This window comes from Cricetulus griseus (genome assembly GCF_003668045.3).
Source record: "Cricetulus griseus strain 17A/GY chromosome 1 unlocalized genomic scaffold, alternate assembly CriGri-PICRH-1.0 chr1_0, whole genome shotgun sequence".
Lineage (NCBI taxonomy): Eukaryota > Metazoa > Chordata > Mammalia > Rodentia > Cricetidae > Cricetulus > Cricetulus griseus.
In genome coordinates this window covers 120213206-120236629 of record NW_023276806.1, presented here as the reverse complement: position 1 = coordinate 120236629, position 23424 = coordinate 120213206, and the positions used below count along the sequence as shown (strand labels likewise).

Here is a 23424-nt window from a genome sequence, read left to right as displayed (position 1 = left end):
GTTCACATCCTGAAGAATTTCCCACCCCTGGGAACACTGCTGACTCGGGGCCAGGCTGCACCAGCAGCTCACCACAGGGTGTCTGGCATCCTTTGCCTGCCTACAGTGCAGAGTCATGAAATAACACACGGCACCTGGCACTCTTCTTCGAGCTCCAAGCATGAACTCCAACCCAAGGAGGGCTGCAAGCTGTACCAAAGGCTTGAATCAAAGTTCACTCCGCTGCCACTCGGGACACTTGGAAAATCCGCAGGAGTTCTGAAGACCATGATGTGACAGCATCCACGCACCTGCCTGCCAAGGCTAATGGCTATCCTCAAGGTCAACTGGGTCCCAAACTGAAGATGAGGATGCATCGCGCCGGGTATCACAACGAAGCTTCAAGCAGTCGACTGCAGCCAGCTCTGCTCGCCGGAAGTGCACTAATCCGCAGCACGTGGGGTTGCCAGGGCGCGTTTCACGTGACTGGGCGGAGACTCGGGAAGCCTGTAGCCAATGGGAGACCTGAGGGTGGGGCCTGCACCCGGCCCGGGCCTATCCCGGAAGTGTGGACCACCACGGGGCGGGCCATGACGGGGCGGGACGGGGCGGGGAACCGGGTGTGGGAAGCGTGGCGGCCCCGCCCCGTCTCCTGGACCAGCCGCGGCCGCCAGCGCCGCCGCAGCCGCAGGGACCGGCGGACGCAGCAGAGGCGTGAGGTGCGGGCCGGAAGGTGAAGACCTGGGGCCGGCCGGCCCGGCGGGACGGACGGGCGGGCAGGCGGGGCGGGGGCTTCAGCCAGCGATGCTGGGGTCCGGGAGAGGGGAGGAGCGGAGATGCAGGGAAACCTGACGGCGGGACCGCGGGGCGCAGGCCCTTTGCCGCTGGGCCGAGACCGGGTTGCCAGGGCGGCGCCGCTGCGGGTGCTAGGAGCGATGAGGGCCAGGTGCTGCCGACCGGGTGCTCCTATCCCAGCCTTTCCTGGACCTGAGGCCTGGCTGACGCCCCGGCAGCGGGGATGGGGTGGAGGCGACGGGCCCCGTAGCCCGGAGCAAGAAGGTCGCGGGCACTTCTTGCGGTGGGGTGGTGGGGATCGGACCTGCTGGCCCAGGGCTGGTGTTGCCTTCACTTCGCGGCGGATCTTCTGAGGCTGCCTTCCCCACCTCCCACCAAGGGCTGGAAAAGTTTTTAGAGGCCTGAATGGTAAAGTATCCACCACTCAGAGTGGGTGTCCTAGAAATACAAAAATAACGAGCCAGTGATGCTCGGCTTGTTACCTGCCCCTAGAATGATACATGCCCCTACCTGTATGCCCGTTATCTAAAAAGCAAACAAACTTTTTGCATAGTTCCCTCAGAAAAAACACACATCTCCCCAGCCCACCATGGCAGACGAAATTGATTTCACTACTGGAGATGCAGGGGCTTCCAGCACTTACCCTATGCAGTGCTCAGCCCTTCGCAAAAACGGCTTCGTGGTGCTCAAAGGAAGACCATGCAAAATCGTGGAAATGTCAACTTCCAAGACTGGGAAGCATGGCCATGCCAAGGTAAGCCCTTCAGGTCATTCTTTGGCTTCAGATAAGATCATTTGCGTTCCATTGTACATTTTGAGGTTTCTATGTTTAAAGTAAATTTTTTCATCCCTTGGTCTCCGAATGGTCAGCTATTACTCTGAATGCTCTCCTTTAATTGGGTCCTTAGAATGTTTCATTAGCTAGAAACTAAAACTTTCCTGAAGCCTGGTGGGTGAAAACATCTCATTTACAGCAAAAACAAACCTGTTCTTATAATTATAAGAGACTTGGTCTTCATTTTCTGTGCACTATTGTGATTGAAGTGCTGAGATCTGTAGGGTGTTGAGTTTTAATGCCATGAAACTGTCAGGTGTTTACTGAATCTCAATTCTGTGACCACTACTACTTTTTTAAAGAAAGAAGGTGACCTTGGACATCGATGAAAGAATCCATTCCGATAAGTGTTGGGGTTGTGCCTCCGTGTAAAATGAGCTAGGACTTCACAGATCAAACGTGTTTCCTGTACCCCCTCTGTTAGGTACACCTTGTTGGAATTGATATTTTCACTGGCAAAAAATATGAAGACATTTGTCCTTCTACTCACAACATGGATGTTCCAAATATTAAGAGAAATGATTATCAAGTAAGTGCTCATTTCCTTAACAATGCTGTTTCAGGTCTCTTGAACACTCTTTAGTAGCAGTTTGACAAGACTCCAGAGTAGTTTGCTAGGGTCTTTTCCTCACCAATTAGTAGACTCCACTTAACAGATTAGAGAACTAGTGTTTTGTTTTGTTCTTGTTAATATTTGTGCTTTTTTAAATTTTGAAATTGGGGCTCATACATTACAGGTGAGTCTTGAACTCACTTTTCATCCAAGGATGACCTTCAATTTCTGATCCTCTATGTGTGAGTTCTGAAATTACAGGTTCTGACCCATTATGCTGTGCTGGGACTCAAACCCAGGGCCTTGTGCATGCTGTTGGCCTGCACCCTACCAGTTGTGCTAAACCTCCATCCTCTACTTCTGCATTGTAAAGGGGCTATATTTGACCTATGCAATGGCTTAGTAAGTAAAGGCACTTGCTGTCAAGCCTGGCCCTTGTGTCCTCTGACCTCCACTCATGATCTGTGAAACACATGTGCCACATACATACATCCACTAAATAAATAAATGTCATATATTTAAAATGTACTATTCAGACAAAGTGGTACAAGATATACTTATTGTGAATAAATCTAATATTTAGTAAAATTTACTATCCTCTTGTAAACTATTTCAGGTTTAGATAACCACTTCCTAAGTGTGTTGTTTCTTTTTAGTGAGCAGACCTAAGTCTTCCAAGACTGAAATTTCATATTCCTGCTAACCTAGTTTTTACGTTAATAACTCAAAATCTGGTATTCTTAAGTAGGAAAGTTATTTGAAAACCATAAATATAAAGTGCATGGCCACTGAGCACAAAGGAGAAAATGAAAAAGTATGTAGTTGTTTCATTTACAGGTTACTAACTGTAACCTTTATTAACATACATTTTATAATATTATATATGTATATACATTCACATACATAAAAATTTTCAAGCTTTAGTTTCAATTTTACCTGGAGTTAGGTCATGTTTGATGATAGCATTTTGTGGTTTGGAGTATTGACGTTAACCAACCTTCTGGAATGTGGAAAGTCTAGTTGATCATAGCAAAGTTGTTTTTGAAAGTCCTCCATGTTTGTATCAAAGACAGATTAAAATAAACTTTTCATCTTTTCTGAGTATAAGCTTGACCCTTGACCTTAAGCTGGTCTTTTTGTACCACTTACATACCTCATTCACTCGGTGACTTCCTTTGATAGTATCCATGTGTAAACATATTTTTCTAGTTTTAATTTGTCTGTACAAATTTAAAATATTTTGATAGCAGGTGATGTTTTAAGTTAAGCAGATCTAGGTATGGGTTTAGTTCTGGCACTTTCTAGATAGTCTTTTACACAGTGTGTGTTTTCTCTGAGCTCTGCCTTTCAGTCTACAGACAGGGTTGAATGAGAAAGTGTGTGCCCATAAGCAGCTGTGTACACCAACAACTAGTTTTGTTCTGCTTCACATTTTCTGTATCAAAATTCTACCTAATCATGTCATTGTTCTTAGATCACAGGCTTTAGATGTGGCACATAGTAGGCACTCAGTAAACACTAGTACATGAATACATGTTTCTTGAGGGTGGTGGAGTGTAACATTAACAGATTAAGGCTAAGTGTAGAATTTACTTTTGCCAGGGAGGATTTCTTTTCTCATCCTGTTCTACGAGTGCTTTGAATACTCAGTATCCATTCTACAAGGTGGTATTTCCCCATGCTCCTATCTGTTGATGCTTCGCCGAGCTGACACCAGCAGTTCACATGATAACTGTGGTCACATTAAGCAATCATTGATTGAAGCTTAAAATTGAACATAAAGGGACTAATTTGCTTTGGATTTTATTTGGGTGTTTAGTAAGGTCTAAGCACACCCCTCGCCTCATGTACAAAAATTAAACAGACAGGACTAACAATGCCGAGCCATACAGTAGCCTAAGGGCAAAGGGAGAATTAGTCATTGTGGCCCTGTCTCCATTGCAGATTTTTGTTTTGTTTGTCATGCAATTTTTGCATTCTCATTTTTAATTTTCTTTGAAGTGTTCTGTGGTTGAGGGGTATGGGTGCCTTCTCAAGCTTGCACCCAAGAGGCATTGTGAACTTCCCCTAATCCCACCCTTAGTATGTAGTCCATGTGGCAGAGTGGACAGTCAAGGATAGTGTCAGTCAGTCAATTGGATATAGGACTCTGCTTTGGCCCTTATGCTGTGTGACCTTGGTTGGCAAGTTACTCAATCTCTCGTCTCTTTTTTTTCATAAAATTGGGATGTGAGTAACAAACTTATCATGGGATTATTTTAGGGCTTAATGAACACTTAGAACATGCCTGGCACAGGAGGAGGTTAGTGAACACTTAGGACTATACCTGGCATAGAAAGTGCTCAGGGTTTGCAGCTTCCCTGCTATAAAATTGATATGGAACATTTTTTTCTAGCCACTCAATTAGGAACTTAGTTCTGTGAGCTTTCCAATGTGTTTATTATGCTCTGGTGGTCTTCACTCTTCTGAGTACTGCCTTCTGTTATTATCTCACTACGTGCAGTTCCTTTGCATCTGCTGAATTCAATATTTTGAGTGCCAGTTTGGCAGCCAGCCAAAGTGGATTGTGTACATCTATTCATTGTGATGATTTTTTTTAAATGGAAGAAGAAATATGTTAATATTTACAGATGTGATTTGTGTATTCTTTAAGTAAGTTCAGGGTGTTCAGGATGCAAGAAAGTATCTCCTGACTCCCGTTCCAAGATTGGCTCAGATTAGAACTGCTAATTTCCATTAGTTTTCTCAAAAGAAATTACAATTGTCTGGGGCTCTGTGGTGGTGTAAAATAGAAAATGCTTTCCGGCCCTTTGGGGGAATTCCCAGATTGTTAAATGTAGAAATGGCTTGTTTAGGTTATCCTTTGGAATCACCATTTTTAGATCTTCTGTACAGCTGTACACTCTACTACAAAGTAAATGTTTGCTGCATTTGCTGCGCTTTTCTCTGTCATTTGAAGACCATTCCTCATAGGCAAAGCTACTTGTACATATCAAGTGCATATCATAGAGTCTTTGATGACAGGGAATTGCCAGAATCATGGCTTTTAAATAAAAATTACATTTATTTAACAATGTATGTTTGTGCCTGCATGTGAACGCACTTGTAGAGATCAGAAAACAATTTGCAGGAGTTTGTTCTCTCCATGTATCATGTGGGTCCTAGGTGTGTGAGGACTTGTGGGCAAGCACCTTTACCCCTGAGCCATCTCACAGCCTCCATATTGCAACCTAAACTAGTAATAATAAAGAAAATAGTGATTTCACCATGCTTTAAAATCTTTTTATCATTTTAATCTGTTCTGTGAATGCCTTGCATTCTTCATGAAAGCATTCTTTCTCTGAGAGTGGAAAACCACTAAGCCAGAAGAGCCCAGCATTTTAGGGAGATAGAGCAAATATATTGTTCAGGATCATTTAGGATAACAGTGAAAAGAGCCATGTTAGGTTGCTAAGTCACTGTATTCTACTTACAGGAAAAAAATAGCAGCATAAATTATATTGTAACCTATAAAACAGTACTCTAGGCCCAAAAAGTATTACCCAGCAGATACCATGAGTGAGTCTTCAGGATCAGTCCTGTAGGCAAGCTGTTTATAAAGGTGGAGTTCAGAACCATTGAATTCCTTACTTTGCTTGTAAATAAACATTTTATTCAGAAATGAGACCATCTGAGGTGCTGTAACAGAGATGAAGCATAATGTAATCTTTTATGCAAAAGTGCCACAGGCAGGAAAAGCGAGTCCATGGGTAGGCTGTCTGCAGTGTTAACAGGTACTAGCTGTTCCCACTGGGGAAAAGTACCAGATCAAGTTCCTGCATCATTTCTACCTATGAGGCTCTGCTACCCTCAGGGAGAGAAAACCTGTGTCATTAAGCCTGGTGAGCAAGTACTAAGGCACCAATAACAAGAAGTTAAATGTCTTTCACTAGAACTACCTCTTTATCCATTTAAGAGCCTCTTTTATAGCTGGCACCCACCAGTGAACATCTGCTAACATTTAGAGAGGTCTATGCATGTACCACTACCCTAGACCTCATTAACAGTTTCCCTAGTTTGGTTTTCCAGTGTCCTTGACTTTCCAATCCAACTCTTGACTCTTTGCCCACAGTCAGTAGATATAAATACAGTAGCAGTCTCCCCAACCCCCACCATTTGTCACAGCCCTTTTTGCATGGTCCCTCATATCTTTCATGGGCACTGGAAACCATTCTGAAATTCTTGTTTTTACAGTCAACTGACAAGAATTCCCTATCAAGCCATTGGTATAAGTTCACGGGGGGGGGGGGGGGGGGGGGGAGGGTGGTCAGTGAGAGAAAGTGCTTTCTGAGTCTGAGCCGCTTGTCAGATTATTGGAACTTTAGGACCCACTCATGTTATCTTGTACACGCACCCTCACTTAGTGTGCATACATAACATACAGGCTCGCTGGGTCAGATAACTGAGTCAGTTGACACTCCTCTCACTTGTTTAGATGCTATAATAATAATATTTAAGAATTCACTCTACTGGGCTGGAGAGATGGCTCAGAGGTTAAGAGCACTGGCTGCTCTTCCAGAGGTCCTGAGTTCAATTCCCAGCAACCACATGGTAGCTCACAACCATCCGTTATGAGATCTGGTGCCCTCTTCTGGTGTGCAGATATACATGGAAGCAGAATGTTGTATACATAATAAATGAATAAAATCTTTAAAAAAAAAAAGTACATTTACTTTAAAAAAAAAAAAAGAAGAAGAATTCACTCTACCTGGGACAAACAACTTCTGTGAAGTAGCTGAAGAGTGCCAGGGAAAGAAGGCTGAAGTTGAAAGAGGTCGCCCCTTGTGGAGTGAAGGCTGCTTGTTTTGAAATAGAATGTGAAGCCAAATTCAGAAACGGAGGCTAAGAAAGCTCTCATAGTGACAACCTTCCCCTGCTGTCTATAATGCAAACACAGGCAAAAACAAAAAACAAAACCACCCTTCCCATAATCCCCCTTTCTATGTTCTTTCTTATTCTGGGCACATCATTGGCAGGCTCTGTAGTCTCTAATGACCCCTATGCCCTTCCGAGTAGCTTATCCTTTCTCTGCTCACTGTGCCTCCCCCTGAATTTAGCAGTTTCTATTCCTAGAATTCTGCATCTTTTTCCCTACGTACTGTTTATTTATATTTTATTATTTCTGTGTATGTGCATGCGTGCACACTCATGCCATGGGTAGGAATCACTTGTCTCCTTCCATTGTGTGGGTTCCAGGAATCAAACCAAAATCAGCAGGCTTCTGCAGCCAGTGCTTTCTTGCCGAGTTGTCTCACTGGCCGTATTTTTTTTTCCATATTTTATTTTTATTGTGGGAATTTTCTAATGTCAAAATCCCACATACACATCACCTGGGTTTGGTACTTACCAATATATGACAAATCTTGTTTTTCTGTGCCCTGCTCCTTTGGAAAACATTTTATTTATTCTTCAGTAATTTCATACATGAATGAAATGCAGTTAGAAGATATCTACTCCCCCTCCTCCAACATCCCCTGGGCCTGCCCTTCCCACAACCCTTCCCAACTTAACATCTTCTCTTTATTATATAACCTATTGGGTCCAGTAGGTGCTGCCATATGCACATGGGATAGGGCATCTCCCACAGGAGCATGGGAAACCAACTAGGGACCTCTCTGCTGAACTCACAGATCCACATGCCTCTGCCTCTAGAGTGTTAGGATTAAGGGGTTAAAAGCATTCCACACCCAGTAGAATTTTACTTTTTTCTGTAATGTTATTAGATATGTATGTCATAGCTTCATTCCATTGATTTATAGGAAACAAAGTGATGATCCAGTATTCCTCCATGTCTTTGAAAGCCAGACTACTTCTATGGAAACTTTTCATCAGTTATTTTGTTTTTACCTTGAGCACTAGGGCACACATCTCCTGAGTACATTCTCATGCATGTGTGTAAGTACACAAGGAAGCTAGTATAAATACTTCACTCTGCCTTTTGTTATCACAGATTTTAACATTTAAAGAAGCATTCTCTCTTTCTCTCTGTCTCTCTCCGTGTGTGTGTGTGTGTGTGTGTGTGTGTGTGTGTGTGTGTGTGTGTGTGTGTGTGTTCACACGTGCACACATGCACGCATATGCATTCATGTATGTGCATGCATTTTCATGTGTGCATACAGGGACACACACACACACACACACACACACACACACACCGTGGTGGAACTGTGGAGGGCAGGAAAATTTTGAGGGAATTGGTTCTCATTCTACTATAAAATTCCTCTGCCCTCTCACCCACTCCCATTATCTGTTTTTGAAATGACCTGTTCTGAATATGCACTGAAGATGATCAATAAACTAGTCTTTACTATGAACTCAAGCAATAACATATTTGAGTTTCAGTACATTCTTTGTCTTCCTATTAATTTACAGATTGTTTTTGTTACTGGTGGAAGCAAGCTTAGTCAAGCTAACTCCTGAGTCCCTTTGGACTGGGCCTAACTCACAGTCTTGATAGTTCCTCATACTCTATTTAACACTTATGCCAGGTTTATCACGTACACCTTCCACTCTAGACATGAAATCTCCTGTTTTCACAACAGCCCTTGATTATTTAGTAAGGCTTTTTAGTAAAGAAACGAGCTAGTAAATCTCACATTGCTGGTCCAGAGCCTAGGATACCAAGTGCATGTATTACATGTATTCTAATCCTAAAGGTTTTGAGAAAAGATGGAATTTTGCACAAAAATATACTTAAGATTTAACAGTAACATCATTGGCTTCTTTCTTCCTTCTCTTTTGAGAGAAAGAGCTATATTTAGACTACACAGATCTTACAGATACCAGCCTAGTAGCCAGGTGGTCAGGGTTAGCGTCACCATTTGTGCAGTAGGTACATTTGCCTACTGGTGTGATTGGTACTCCAAGGACACATCATTTAGATAGTTTCTTCCAAAAATACATTACACGAATTACAAGGCAAAAAGCAGACCCAGACTGAGTGGCATCTGTAAGCCAAGACAGTGTCAGTGTCTTGAAAGACAAGGTGTTAGAGCTGCTCCATGCTCAAAGAACAAAACCCACATGACAGCAGAAAACTGCAGGGTGTTATCCTGGCACAGTAAGTCACTGCCTTTAACCCTGAAGTATCGAATTCCACCTCAGGAGTGGCCAGAAGGGCAAGAAGTTCTGCCTTAGATGAGTGCCTGTCCTCAGATATTTAAACACTGTTTGTATGCCTCACACTCCTTGTTCTTCACTATTTTCCCAGTTGCTTCTCAAACATTTCAGTGACTAAAAACTCACTGTTGTGGAATATTTGTACCCTGTGTGAAGATTTGTTACCATGATTGGTGTAATAAAAGGCTGAAGGCCAGCAGCTAGGCAGGAAAGAATAGGTGGGATTTCCAGAGAGAGAGAGAGAGAGAGAGAGGGAGGGAGGGAGGGAGGGAGGGAGGGGGAGAGAGGGAGAGGGAGAGAGGGGGGGGACTCAGGGAAGAAGAGAGGTGGGCAGACCACTAGGAAGACATTAAACAAGTCAGAGATACAGTACAGAGGAGAGGTAACTTAGCCCCATAATAGATGGTAGATTAATAGAAGCAGATTAATTTGAGTTCTAAAAGCTAGTTGAGAAAAAGCCTGTTAAATGATACTCATGGAGCACTTTGAAACTCCTCCTGTATGCTATGCTGGCTTATATCATAGCTCTGGTTGCAGAAGTCAGGGCCATGTCTCACTGCTTTTACATGTTAGCAGCTGGTAGTTCAGATGAATGGAATTTGCAAAGTGTCTTGTGTCTTGGAATTGTAGGCACTACAGTTGATAGTGGGGACTTGCAGTTTTCCTCATTCCTCTAATAAAAGAGTTGTGTCAAGGGGCTAGAGACACAGCTCAACAGTTAAGAGCAGGTACTGCTGTTCTGCAAAACCCGAGTTCAGTTCCCAACAACAAAATTGAGAAGCTCACAACTCCTGTGACTCTGCCTCCTGAGGATCTCGGCACCTCGAACCTCTTTTAAGCTCCTGCACAGAGACAGACACAGATGCACATGCACAACTACACACAATTAGAAAAATTAATGTGTTTTTAAATCATTATATCAAAAAGTATGCTTTTTTACAGGTTAGGTCATGACTGGGTTTATTTTATTAATGCCGTAAGATAAGGTAATGTTAAGAGTCTGTCACCATCCCTCCCCGAGGGTCTACAGACAGTCAGTGGATGCTACTGGAGGGAGAGACATCTCTGTCAGTGGTGTAGCTGCTGGTAAGCTGTGCAGGCTCCAGGAAATAACCCTTACCCATGCTTCCGTAAGCAACCCTGTTGAAACCAACCAGCTCACCAAGAACTAAGGAAGACATGAAAATACAAGAGGGACTAGTTGATCAGCTGCACTGGAGGGGCCAAGAGATGGTGATGGGACAGGGGGATAGAATAAGATCAAAATACAAGACACATAGATAGATAGATAGATAGATAGATAGATAGATAGATAGATAGATAGATTTTTTTAAATCTGTTAACAGTGGTTTGAAGACCAAAAATTTCCACTTAACTTTGCTTGTAACCAAATTATAAAATTCACCATTTTAATAGTGAAAAACTAAAAATGACTTTGATGTCTACTAGTAGGAAATTTTTGCTTACAGTATGTTCATGTACATAGGTGGTGGTTAGCAGAAAATAGTTTTCTGATTTGGAAAGTTTCTAAAGCATACTATTAAAAAAAAAAAAAAACTTGCTGAAATCCATCATTCTCCCTAGGAACAACTGTCTATATTATGTCTGAATATGAATCCCTTGGCATGTAGAGAGCGGTGAGGCTAGTACAAGGAAGTGAATTGCACCTCTTTTCTGGGTTTGTTACACATGCCTCCATTTTTCCTTTCTTTTTTTCTTTTTGAAGCAAGATCTCACTATTTAGTTCTGGCTGGCCCGGAGCTTGCAATGTAGACGAGACTAACCTTTGCCTCCCGAGTGCTAGGTAGGACTAAAGGCATTTAGGCATGTTAGCATTTTTAAGTGCCACAAATCTATTAATGTTTTGCTGTGTTCTTATCCAAGCAAAAGTGTGTTGCAGGTGAACTGTGTAAACATTACAACAGAAAGGACATGATGTAATCAGTGTCACCTGTAATTTCTTCTAATAGCTCATATGCATTCAGGATGGCTACCTTTCCCTGCTGACCGAGACTGGTGAAGTCCGGGAGGATCTTAAGCTGCCAGAAGGTGAACTGGGCAAAGAAATAGAAGGGAAATACAATGCAGGTGAAGATGTGCAGGTAAGGCCAATGGCAGACTCTCAGGACCATTTAAAACTGGCCCTGAGCAGTCAGCCTAAGACTAGCGCAGACTGCCACTTCCCAGGGGCCTCTCTACTTTGCAGAAGGTCATTGTCTGTGCATCTTGCTCTATGTGTGTTCCTTCACCTTTAATAAAAAGATGTTTTCATCTGTTCACACACATACAACAATAATGTATAAAATAAATTTCAAAACTGTGAAATACAACTTTAAATGTGCTAAAATGTTGGCATGATCTCCAAATGGCAATTTCTTTGGCCCTCCAAAGACCTTTTACCAAAGAAAGCATTAAGTGTGTGTGGGGGGGTTGTTTTTGTTTATTTTCTTTCTTCTGGACTGACATGGAACTCCATACTTATTTTAGATCTGCATATGAGTTTAAGGAATAGGAAGGGAGCATGGAGAGGAAAGATGGACTCTTTGTTATGACTCAGAAGTGTAACATGGAGTAACTGTTGATAAAGTGGCACTTGACTTGGAAGTTGACTGTCCCGAAGATAGGCTAACTGCACTGGATTACCTCTTTACAAATTCAACATAAAAGGTGTCCACAGAAATGCAGCGTTTGGTGAACACAACACATCTTTTCTGTATTACCTCCTGAGTAACTCTTTGCTTGTCCTATCCCTTTCTAGGTATCTGTCATGTGTGCCATGAGTGAAGAATATGCTGTAGCCATAAAGCCCTGCAAATAGACAGGACCATCCGCACAAGCAGGCCCATTAGGTCTGGATCTAGTTGTCCCAAAGCTATGGCCTTCATAAGCAACCTCATGTTTTATTTTTGTTGTGTTTCTATTGTTTTGAATTTGTGCTGGCTTAGTTTTGCAGGCAGGTAGTAACTTTAAAATAGTATATCAAGATGCATAATTTTATAAGTATCTTTCCTATAACATTCCTGTGGTTTTCAGTATGTGACCATAAGAAACAAGTACTCTAGCTTCAGTAGCTGTCACTTGTCTGAGCAAATCACTCCTGAACTTAAGTGGTTAACAAACCAGGGTTTTAAATCAACAATGTAGCATCTAGTGGAATGGAAGTTTCATGCATTGAAGTTGAATTGTTCTTTGCTAATTTCAGACTTAATATCTAGAATTCATAGATTATAAAACGGAATTGTCAAAGTTCCAGGCTCTGTGTGGCAAACACACTTCCTGAAACTAAACTCATCAAAAAATGTTGTTATTTTGGTGGTCAGGTGTCCAATGTATTACCCCCATCATGTTTTTCTTTGCCAAATTGGTGACAGACCTACATAGTAGTTTTAATACCTTTTGTGGTTGACAGAGAGAATAGAACTGCTGAGGGACTCTGAGCAAATACACAAGTGATAAAGAAGACACAGAGGACAGTGGCCAAGGAGGTAGTGAGACTGTAGATTTTATTCAAGAACTTTGTAATCAGCATAAAAAATAGAGTGAGCTCTAGTTGTACTTTTGCTTTTGGCTGTGTCCCCACCTCTGCCCCAGCAATAGAAGGACTGGCCTTACAGGGACTCCGCATGACTTCCAGCCATTATTTGTGAATGTTCATAATGTTGGTAATCTAGCCCTTCCCACAGTTTTTAAGTAGATTTGTTTTGACATTAGACTAAAATTAGGAATTCTTAAGTTGCTTTGGAATTCTTGGTTTGTTAAATGTATCTACACTTTTCTAAAGTGGAATAGAAGTAAACCATGGAAGAAGTATTATCTTATTTGAAAATTAATTTATTTTAAGTGTGTATACATTTTCTTTTATTCTCTTGTGATTTCTGTTACTGATGTAAAATCTAACTAGGAAAGGATTCTGTGACCTGGATTCTTTTAATATGTTGTAGTCTGTGAACTGGATTCTTTTATTATGTTGTAGTCTGTGAACTGGAATCTTTTAATATGTTGTAAGTGATACCCTTACATTTCTGTTTAGACTTTTGGATTGTGTGTAGATTATGTCCAGAATCATAGACATAGTTGTGGGTTTATGAAGAACTCTGACAAAAAATCACAGTCATCTCATTGGAGTGCTTCTTAGAACAAAATCCTGTAACACCCTGATTGTCTGACACTGGCTCTCAGGTTTCTTTCATGATGTCTGGACCCTCAAAGTTCTTTGTTCCCATCTAGAACAAATATATGTGACAATGCAACTATCTAGTCAGCAATTTGAAATAGCATTAAAAATTCCAGATCCCAAGATTTTAGTTGCTAAATTTGTGTGCAATTTTAAATTTTGTCTTGGCCTCCACAAACCAATCCAGAGAAGAAGAAAGGTACTGGAGAAGTGCCAGGAAGAGACTTTAAAGCACAAGAAATATTGAAGTGGTAGCGGATGACTTTAGGGTGACCTCTTAGCTTTTGCCCATGCAAAGCACAATTAGGAGTTAGGTTGAAATCTTCTCACATATCTTCTGCACAGTGCTTTAGATTTCTGGTGTTTTCTTGTGTGCCTTAGTTGTACTTATTGATGTGTTACCCACAGGAATTCCAAAGTTATTTATCTTTGCTGTTTCCTGGTCATCATCTGGCCAGTTAACAGCCACACCAGTGTTTTGATTTCATATTACTCCAGGACTGGCATGTGTCAAATTTTACAGAAATCTCTATTTCCCTTTGCAGTCTAAGGGTGAATAGCAGTGTACCTCTAGCTCCATACCTTGAATGGCAAAAGCTACTTAGGCCTAAGTATTTCATTTTAAATACTATATGAAGTGTACATACTCCAACATGTAAGTATAGATTTTAAACATACAGGACTGTTTATTTTCATGTAAGTCAGTAGATGTTTCTCTTAGAGCAAAATACTTCATTTAGTAAAGCTTTATAAATTTATATTATATTAAAAGGAAGCAGGGAACATATATTTTTAACGTATAACAGAAGTGAGTTCTTTTTGACATCAGAGAAATGCTAACAGTTGATTCATGGTATTTGTTGACTTCTTGTAGCAGATCTCCATGTACACAAGCTCCATGTAGAGAATGGAGACTCTTTTCAATGTCACTGCGAATTTGTGTCTGTACACTTTCCCTTTTTTCTTTCTTTGCTGTCTAGACAGTATTAACAGGTTGAATGTTTTAACAACAGGTTTTATTTCTACTGTGAAGATTTTGTTACACTGGTACAAGTCATTTGCCTTCTGGCTTGGTCTTCAAATCCTTGATGTCCTGGGGGACTGCCAGTCACTTGGAGTGGTTACCAACCAAGCTCTTGACTCTGTTCCCCTTTATAGTACAAATTTCTGTGCCAGTACTTTATATCAGTGACCAAAACTCTTGATGCCAGACTGATATCTTTAGCAGAAGATACTACAATACAATGTTTAGAAAATTTGGGAACATATGCTTTTCATTACCGCAGGGTGTGAATGTATGTATGTATAAACACACATAGCTCTGTTCTTTTCTCAAAGTCCTTCCAACTATTAAAGTACTGTAGTCTGTAGTGCCTCAAATGTTGATTTTTTAGTACGTTTTCCAGAATTTGATTTTATACTTTTAAGGTTTTTCAATTAGATTGTTTCTATTGAGCTGGAATTTGAATGCATTGTTCTCAGGGCTGTTAGTGCTAAGAGCTGCAGTGTTGTTTTTTTAAAGCTAACTGCCTACAAATAGATTGCAAGTTTTTCCCAAGTCATAATACTGTAATACATAGAAGCAAAGATTCTTAGCATAACATTTAAGCTATATGGTAATTAGTTCCAAAAAAATGGGAGCATTAGTAGCAACTGTACTGGGATCTTGCCTTGAAACCTTGTCCTTGGTGATGTATCTGTTAGCATCCTTTTGGCACAGAACCCAAAGAGGGTTTAGAGCCAGACACTGGTGCAGTGGTTCTCAGACACATTCAAGAACAAATAGGAAATCCCTAACTCTTTTGGGTATCTTAAAATGTTTACATACTGAATTCACATTTGCTTTGAGAAAATATGGGTCTCTAGCATAAAAGCAAATCTATCAAAGCATATTTCCATAAACAGTTTATTATGCTGATATTAACCTTCAAATATTCTGATGTTTAGGTATAATATTTCATAGTTCTCAAGCCTTTTTTTCTTTTGGCATTCTGATGAGTGATGGGCAACAAAGACTTTTTTTTTTTAATCTATGGTAGAAAAGTCTTAAAATTGAATCTATTAACTTAAATCTATAAAATGTGTTCTCTCAATTGGACAAGCAGCATTATTATTTGATTATAGAGGGAACATTGGGACTTAGCTATGGAGCACAGGTGTTCTGTGGAAACACAGTTTGGAGTCACTATGTAATTTAATTTGTCCATTAACTAAACACCTGACCAACATAACTACCCAGTGAGGTCAAGTGACCAAAAAAATCTGTAAACATTTGATAAAATGTCTCATTCATGTGGAAAGCACGTCTTAGGGTAGTGAACACAAGGCCATCACTTGCTAAAAATATACTTATTGCCAAACTTTTCCATCAGTACTGTTCACACTTAAAACAGGTCTGAACCTATTTTCAGTAACAAGGGAGATTTTGTTATTAATATGAAGTTCTTGGAAACCATTTCTTGATGTTGGTGGGATTTGGTTCATCTTAGTTTGAAACTATAGTTTTAAAAACATTGGATACTAAACCAGTCAGCATAACTAAAGAGCCTATTAGAGATCATAGCTGTGCTCTTAAAGCTGATTCGTTGTCATGGTTAATGTACAAGTAAGCACTCGTTGTTATGAATTGTACTTCAAATTACTAGTTCTAAACCACAATTTAAAAAATGACTATTTATATGTTATCGTGTACTTTTACCTTCCTCCCCAGAAGAAAACAGATCAGACAACATTGTTTAATCTATTGGCACTTTGTTAGTTTTTTGGGGGTTTTTTGGTCTGAAATTTACTTGTAAATGTTTTGGCTAAAACTTTAAAATTGTAAGATCTGGATATTATAGTTGTGTGTTTTACATTTTAAAAGTGAGTAAACTTTGAATGTTAAATCTGTTAAATCTCCACCTATACTGAAAATATCCTTTAAAATGCAGAATTGTAACATTTTGTTACCTTAAAATATATGTCTGTGAACTTCATGGTATATTAAATGAAAATAAACAAGAGTGCACAATTCTTATATGTGTATATTCTTAAAATATTTTATACTACAAAATTGTATTCACTTTATATAGAACTTCTACAAGAAAACTGTCAAATTATTGTCTCGTGTACTAGGTCCTTACTTGTGGAGTGTATCTTTATGGATAAGAATAATAGACCCTGAGTTCCTGGCTAGTTGTAAACTTGTCTTTCTTTAAAGTATGAAATTCTTTGCTAGCCAGGCAGAGTGGTGCACCAGAAGTTGTGGCAGGAGGATAATCCTGAGTTCAAGGCCAACCTGGGCTATGTAACCCAGCTGGGCTGACTCAGATAACAGCCATCCTGTAGATTGATACAACTGTTGCAATCTTGGACTCAGAGCTGTGGCTACCTGCACTACCCCCACAGACCTGATCCAGCTGTGGGTCATGGGAGCAGTGCTCACAGGCCATCCTCATTACTGCTGAACTGCACTGGCTGTTCGTTCCCAGCAGAAAGGAAATCATTGTCTACTCTTGTACCCACTGCTGAGCCCACTAGGCTCCAACTCATAGCTCTAAACCCACAGTGACTGTGATGGCCCTGGTCAAACAGTAAAGAAACATGACCATGAGGAAAGGTCATGGGACAGGAGTGAGAGTGGCTGTGTTATCTATATGCGTCAGATCATCACATAATTTTATTACAAATATATGTATAAAAGTAAAAAGATGGTTTTGTTCAGTTTGGGGTAATTTTGGTTTTTTGTTTGGGTTTTTTTTTTGTTTTGTTTTGTTTGATATGGGATCTCCTGGTGTAGCCCAGAAAAATTCATAGCATTAGCGTCTGTCAGTAAAAGTAGAAGTATGAGCATTCATGAGTTTATTCCTGAATCAAATAGCAGCCAACAAGTCAGAAGGAAATAACAAAGACATAAGCAGGAACAAGTGAGTTAGAGAAGTCCAAGTAAACTGATAGTTTTTTTTTTAAAAAGGTGCCAGGCTGGTCTACATAGCAAGTTCCAGAAAATGAAGAGGGGTGGTGTGACAAGTCAGCAGGTAAAAGGCACTTGCCATCAAGCTTCATGACCTGAGCTGGACCCCAAGACCCACACGATGAAGGAGTTACCCACAAGTTGTCCCCTGTGTGTCTTGGCATGTACTTGTAATTCCATAGATCACAGCACAAAAAAAAAATGGAGTAAATGTGGTTTTACAAATTGACTTCCAGCAAATAAATGGGATTTCAAGAATAAGTACATTACAGAGGCGCAGAGACAATCTGCTCTGCATGCTACAGCACGACCCTTGGTACTGTCAATGGGACAGAGAGCTTTCAAAAGACCTCCAGAAAATTGTGCACTTTCTACTCTAAGAAGCGTGACCTGGTGAGTAAGCTCAGGACACACACACAGCTTCGGAAAGGCAGATTAGGAAATCCAAATGGATCATAATGAAGGCCCTGCTCAGAGCTCTCCAGTCTACATTCATAGCAGTTTTTCATGGAGCAAAATACATATCCATACACATGCAAGTATTTATTAGATTGCTTATACATATTTATAAGCACCTTATCTTTCCACTATAGTCAGAAGTGAGGCCTTAATGTTTTTCTATTGACCAACAAGACCTATGTTTTTGCAGATGTACACTGGTTTACAGATTTTTACCATGAAAAGTAATGAGGGTTGTTAAGGATTCTTTTTCCCACTGTTGAGAACATAAATGTCAAGCACACATATACATGTCTGGGAATTCTCAAGTCACATAACTAACCACAAAGCACTATTCTACTGTTGGAATTACAGTATCAGATGTCTTAATTTCATAGGAAAGTCCTCCTTGGTTTTCTTCAAATACATCTTCTCTGCTCTGGTATCTTTGTGCTTCCATGCAAACTTCAATTGGTTTGATGAGAAAGAGGGTGATAAGCATATGAAGCCATTGCTTGAGATCACAGCACTGGACAGTTCTGGAGAACTGGCTTCATTACTGTATTGGACTTTCAATCCATGAGCATTGAATTTTTTTTTTTTACTTTTATTGATTCTTTGTGGATTTTACAACATGCATTCTGATCCCACTCATCTCCCTGTCCCCTCAATTCACCCACTGCTCTTGCAACCTCCTCCCTAAAACAAAACCAAATTTAAAAGAAAAAACAAAAACATAATCTTGTCATGGAAACTGAAGTGTGGCCCATTGAGACACACAGTTTCCCCTTTAGTCTTGTTCATTACCACAAATCTTTGGTCCAGCTCGAGGCCTCTGGTTTCTGCTACACCACTGACAATGGGCTCTCACTGGGGCTCCTCTTAAATATCCCGTTGTTGTCCTTTGTCATGGAGATCCTGCTGCTTTGGATCTATAGGTACATCTCCTTTGCATGCTATAATAGTTCGTAAATTTGGTGGATGTTGGGGTGAGCTAACTCATAGCCCTGGTTCTGGGCCTGGGTGATAGTCCCCCAGCTTTCCCTCGTCCTCATTACCTGGATGAGCTCTCCAGCACTGCCTTAGCTAGTTCACCCAATGCAGCCTATGCAAGGAGCCGGACCAGTTCAGCTCTTGGGCCCTCAAATCCAGGTCCTCCTTACTCTTATTGGCGGGGTCAGTTCTACTGTTTTGCCCAGGTGAGGTGCAAGGCCCTCTCTCCTGATTGCTGTAGAGGACATGGGGGAGGGGGTGTCATCTCTCCTGCTCTCACGACCTCAGGGCTGGCTCACCTGTGCCCCAGCAACAGGGTCAGCTCTAATGTGATGCCCAGGTGGGGTTCAGGGTCTGCTCTCCTGTGTGCTGGAGCTGGTGAAGGGTTGGGCTAGTTATCTCATGCTCCCGATTCCAGGTAGCAAGTGGAGGGGAGGGAGGTATCTTTCCTTCATCCATGCCACCACGTGAGGGGGGGGGGTCAGCTTTCCTGCTCTCATGCCCTCGGGGTTGGCTCACCTGAATCCCCACCATAGGGTCAGCTCTAGTGTGCTTCTCAGGTGAGGTGCACACCTATGGTGAGGGCTGGGGCCATCTTTCCTGAGTGTGAGGATGAGCTCTCTCTTGAGGGGAAGGGTCAGTTCTTATGCACAACCAGCCATCCCAGGGTTAGTGAAGGGTGGGACCAACTCATCACAGCATGGTTCCAATGACTCCCCCTTGCTAACACAGGCCACGGACATCATCAGAGACACCAGTTGCAGCAAGACCATGGACCCAGAACTGGTCCTAGGCAGCAGAAGCAGCCCAGATGCCACCACAGTGGCAGCGCAGGCCCCTCCAATCCATGAGGATCCAGCCACAGGACATCAACATAGTCCCAGGTGTCTGGCCAGACCCCAGTATCCGAAGAGCCCTTAGTGGCAACTGGAGCCACCCTAGACCCGGGGCCTCTGCAGGGCCACGGACCTAGACACGGCCCTAGGCAGCAGCCTATGCCCAGATGTCTGCATGGCTCCAGGTGGTAGCACCAGTCACCCAGATCAGTGTGGCCCCAGTTCTCAGACACTGATATGGCCCAAGGTGGCCAACCAGACCCAGGTCATCCACATGGCCCTCAATTGCAACTCAAACTCAGGCTGCAGTAGGGCCAAGGACCCAGACATGCCTGCTGAAGCAGCCTTGGCCTGGATGACACCATGGTCCCAGGTGACAGCACAGGCTACTCAGATCAAGATGTCCCTGGTGGCAGCATGGCCCTCAGACTCTCTCTCATAGACACAGGTTGCAACCCAGACCCCAGCAACTATGTGGCCTTTGGTGGCAACATGGACCACAGACACTGGTTGTGATAGGACAACGGACCCACACATGGTCCTAGGCAGCAACCCAGCACAGATGTCACCATGCAGGCCCCCAAAGCAGCATGGCCCTCAAACACCAACATGGCCCCAAGTGGCATCTAGACATCCCACCCCCTCATCCGTCCATCAGTGATCTCAGGAGCCACAGACATCAACACAGACCCTGGATGTGGCAGGGCCACAGACCCAGACATGGTCCTCAACAGTATCTCTGGTCTGAACAATACCATGACCCCAGTTGACAGCCATACCACCCAAATTGGACTGGTACCGGCAATGGCACAGCCACTGGACACCAACATGATCACAGGTTGTGTCCCAGACTGGTGCATCCACTTGGGGCCTGGTAGCATCATAGGCCAGGGATATTAACACAGACCCTGGCCATAGGACCACGAACTCAGACATGGTCCTTGGCAGCAGCCTGGGCCAGGCTGTCACCATGGCCCCAGAAGGCTATGCAGACCACCCAGATCAGCATGTTCGCCATGGCAGTATAGCTCTTGGACACCACATGGTCCCAGGTGGCCCCCAGACCACAGGCCCCCCACACTGCTCCCAGTGATGATGGGAGCCACAGACATAAACTCAGCCCTGCTTGGCTGCTCCGGGGCCCTGGATCAACACCTAGTCCTTGGTCATAGGCCAGTCCCAGAAATCTCCCTGGACTCAGGTGGCCAGCTGGCCATTCATGTCAGCCTGTCCCCTATCCCCATCTGTCGGGATCCACCTCTTCCCCAACTCACAAACCATTCTCCCTCTCCCCCTTTCCACCTCCTCCACCCCATACTCTCTCACCACAATAGTGCCCGACAGCCCGGCACTAGGGTTCTTGGTTGGGTCACAGGTGGCACTTGGTTGAGTACTGCCATAAGGTATGGCATGTAGCTGTTGCCTTTCCTCTCTCCTGCGCTTGGCCTAGAGACCTTGGGAAGTACTTGATAAGTGGTACAAAAGTCTGGGGGTGGGGGCGGGGTCGCCATCAGTATCTACCAACCATTCAGTGAGCATTAACTGTTGCTCCCTCTTGCCAGCTCCTCATTTGTTATCAGGAAGTTTGTGTAAAATTCACGCCATTGCCTATTAATTATATGTAGCTGATCAATTTAGGAATGATCCAAGGTAACAGAAGTAAGGAACTAGCAGACATCAGAAGCGAATAACAATTCACAGGAACAAGCAAGGCACAGTGCTGCTAGACTCTCCTGCACAGTCATGCAGAATGCACTTCTGAGCTGCAGAAATAGAGCCTCACCGGACTGCCCTGCACACTGCCCACTTCTACCTAAAGGTTTCTGGGACATGAAGCATGGTGTACTCATGGGAGCTCATACTTCCTGCCAGACCTCCCACTAGCAGCCTAAAAACTTGCAGGCTGTCTCCTTAAGGACAACATTTATCCTAAAGCACACGGGCTAACTCCTTAAAGACATTTATCCCTGGAGGGCAGGAAAGTGGGCAACGAGCTTCTCTTCTGGAAGAAAGGAAACTGCCAAATGTGAGTTTGAACAAGAAGCTGGTATAATTGGCATTATTTATTCCTCAACTGCTCTAGAAGTAACCAGTGAAGCTAGTTGACTTTTTCTTGTTGCGGTGTTTTATTTACGAAATGAATCCATTTAAGAGACGTGGGACTATTCAGATATTGTATTTTCTTTTATTCTTCTCTCATACATTACATCCTGATTGCAGTCCTACCCACCCCTGCCTCACACACAACTCCTCTCTCCCCTAGATCCACTCCTCCTCAGTTTCCCTTCAGAAAAGAGCAGGCCTCCCAGGGATACCAACCAAATACAGACTAACAAGTTACAATAGGACTAGGCACATACTCTAATATCAAGGCTGGAAAAGGCAACCCAAGGAGGAGGAAAAGGGTCTCAAAAGCAGGCAAAGCAGACAGTCCATGATCCCACTGTCAGGAGTCCCACAAGGGCACCAAGCTACACATATTCTGTTTGGGTTTTGGTTGTTGTTGTTTTGTTTTGTTTTGTTTTGTTTTTTTCTGAGACAGGGTTTCGCTGTGTATCTTTGGCAGTCCTGAAACACACAGAGGTCCGCCTGTCTCTGCCTTACTATTTCTGGGATTAACCGCTGCACCACCATGCCGGGCTTTCTGTTTGCTCTTATGTAAGTTCTGGTAATTGCATGTTCCTGGAAATTTTTCATCTATTTTTCCATATTTTCCATAAGATAACTGGTACTATCGTTTAACTGTTTTGCTTCACATATAACATTTGGGGTTTTTGTGTTTGTTTGCTTGTTTGTTTGTTTGTTTGGCACAGTGTTTCTCTGTATAGCCCTGGCTGTCCTGGAATGCACTCTGTAGACCAGGCTGGTTTAGGATTCAGATCTGCCTGCCTCTGCCTCCTGACTGCTGGGATTAAAGGAGTGCACCATTACTCTTGGCTCCTTATATAACATTTGTACTAAAATAAGCATCATAATTACATAATTTACAACTTAATGAGTTTCCACAAGCATACTTTGTAATGTAAATATATCCTCAAGATGTATAAAGAACATTAATTAGAACATTAGTTAATTTATTAATGAGAACATTAATAGCAAGCACTCTAACCCACAAGCCAGACATGATTATTTATCACTGCTATGTCCAATTGGTAATCTTTAGAATTACATGCAATTTAGTAATGATTTTGCCCAACATTTAATACATCAGCCTTCTTTCTAGCATTTTTTTCCTTTGCTATGAAATCTTTCAGAATTCCTTTCTGAAGATATTTGGATAAAAACATGGAGTTGTGTGGCCTAAAAATGTTTTAAATGTGTCTTCGAATTTTATTCTTTATATCTGTCACTTGCTGGCTTTATCTTTGCTGGTGTGATATCAGGGCCGCTAGTGAATATTTTGGATTTTCTCTCTCTGGATTCTTTGGAAATAATTTTGTTTTTGTGTCTTGAAGGCTCACTAAAGCGTATATGGAGGACTTTCTTTTTTAAACTGTTCCACTTGAAATTTGTTGGGCTTCCTGGATCTGAGAATTCAGCCATTTACCTATCTTTTCCCGTTATCTCTGGTATATCCTACTGGATCTCCCAGCCAGTGCCATTTAGACATAGTAGGAACTCCAGCATCCTTGTCCTGAATCTATACTTGTATCCGTAATTTCCTTCCTTCCTGTTTGCTTCCTTCCTCAGGTCTTTTTTCCACCTTCATTA

The 23424-nt window shown here is 42.3% G+C and overlaps 1 protein-coding gene across 4 annotated transcripts; it reads left to right on the top strand.

Annotated features, from left to right (window-relative positions):
- Positions 1–581: 581 nt before the first annotated feature.
- Positions 582–16510, top strand: Eif5a2 (eukaryotic translation initiation factor 5A2). Of its 4 annotated transcripts, none has more exons than XM_027392068.2 (5): positions 582–712; positions 1328–1528; positions 2034–2138; positions 11291–11422; positions 12079–16510. In XM_027392068.2, the coding sequence occupies exons 2-5, from the start codon at positions 1364–1366 to the stop codon at positions 12136–12138; spliced, it is 462 nt and encodes a 153-aa protein (XP_027247869.1). In that variant the 5' UTR covers positions 582–712; positions 1328–1363; the 3' UTR covers positions 12139–16510. The 4 variants fall into 4 exon arrangements, with proteins under 4 accessions (XP_027247869.1, XP_027247870.1, XP_027247871.1 ...); XM_027392069.2 differs by having other exon boundaries at positions 617–712; positions 1358–1528; XM_035450570.1 differs by lacking the exon at positions 582–712 and adding an exon at positions 1032–1182.
- Positions 16511–23424: the final 6914 nt, after the last annotated feature.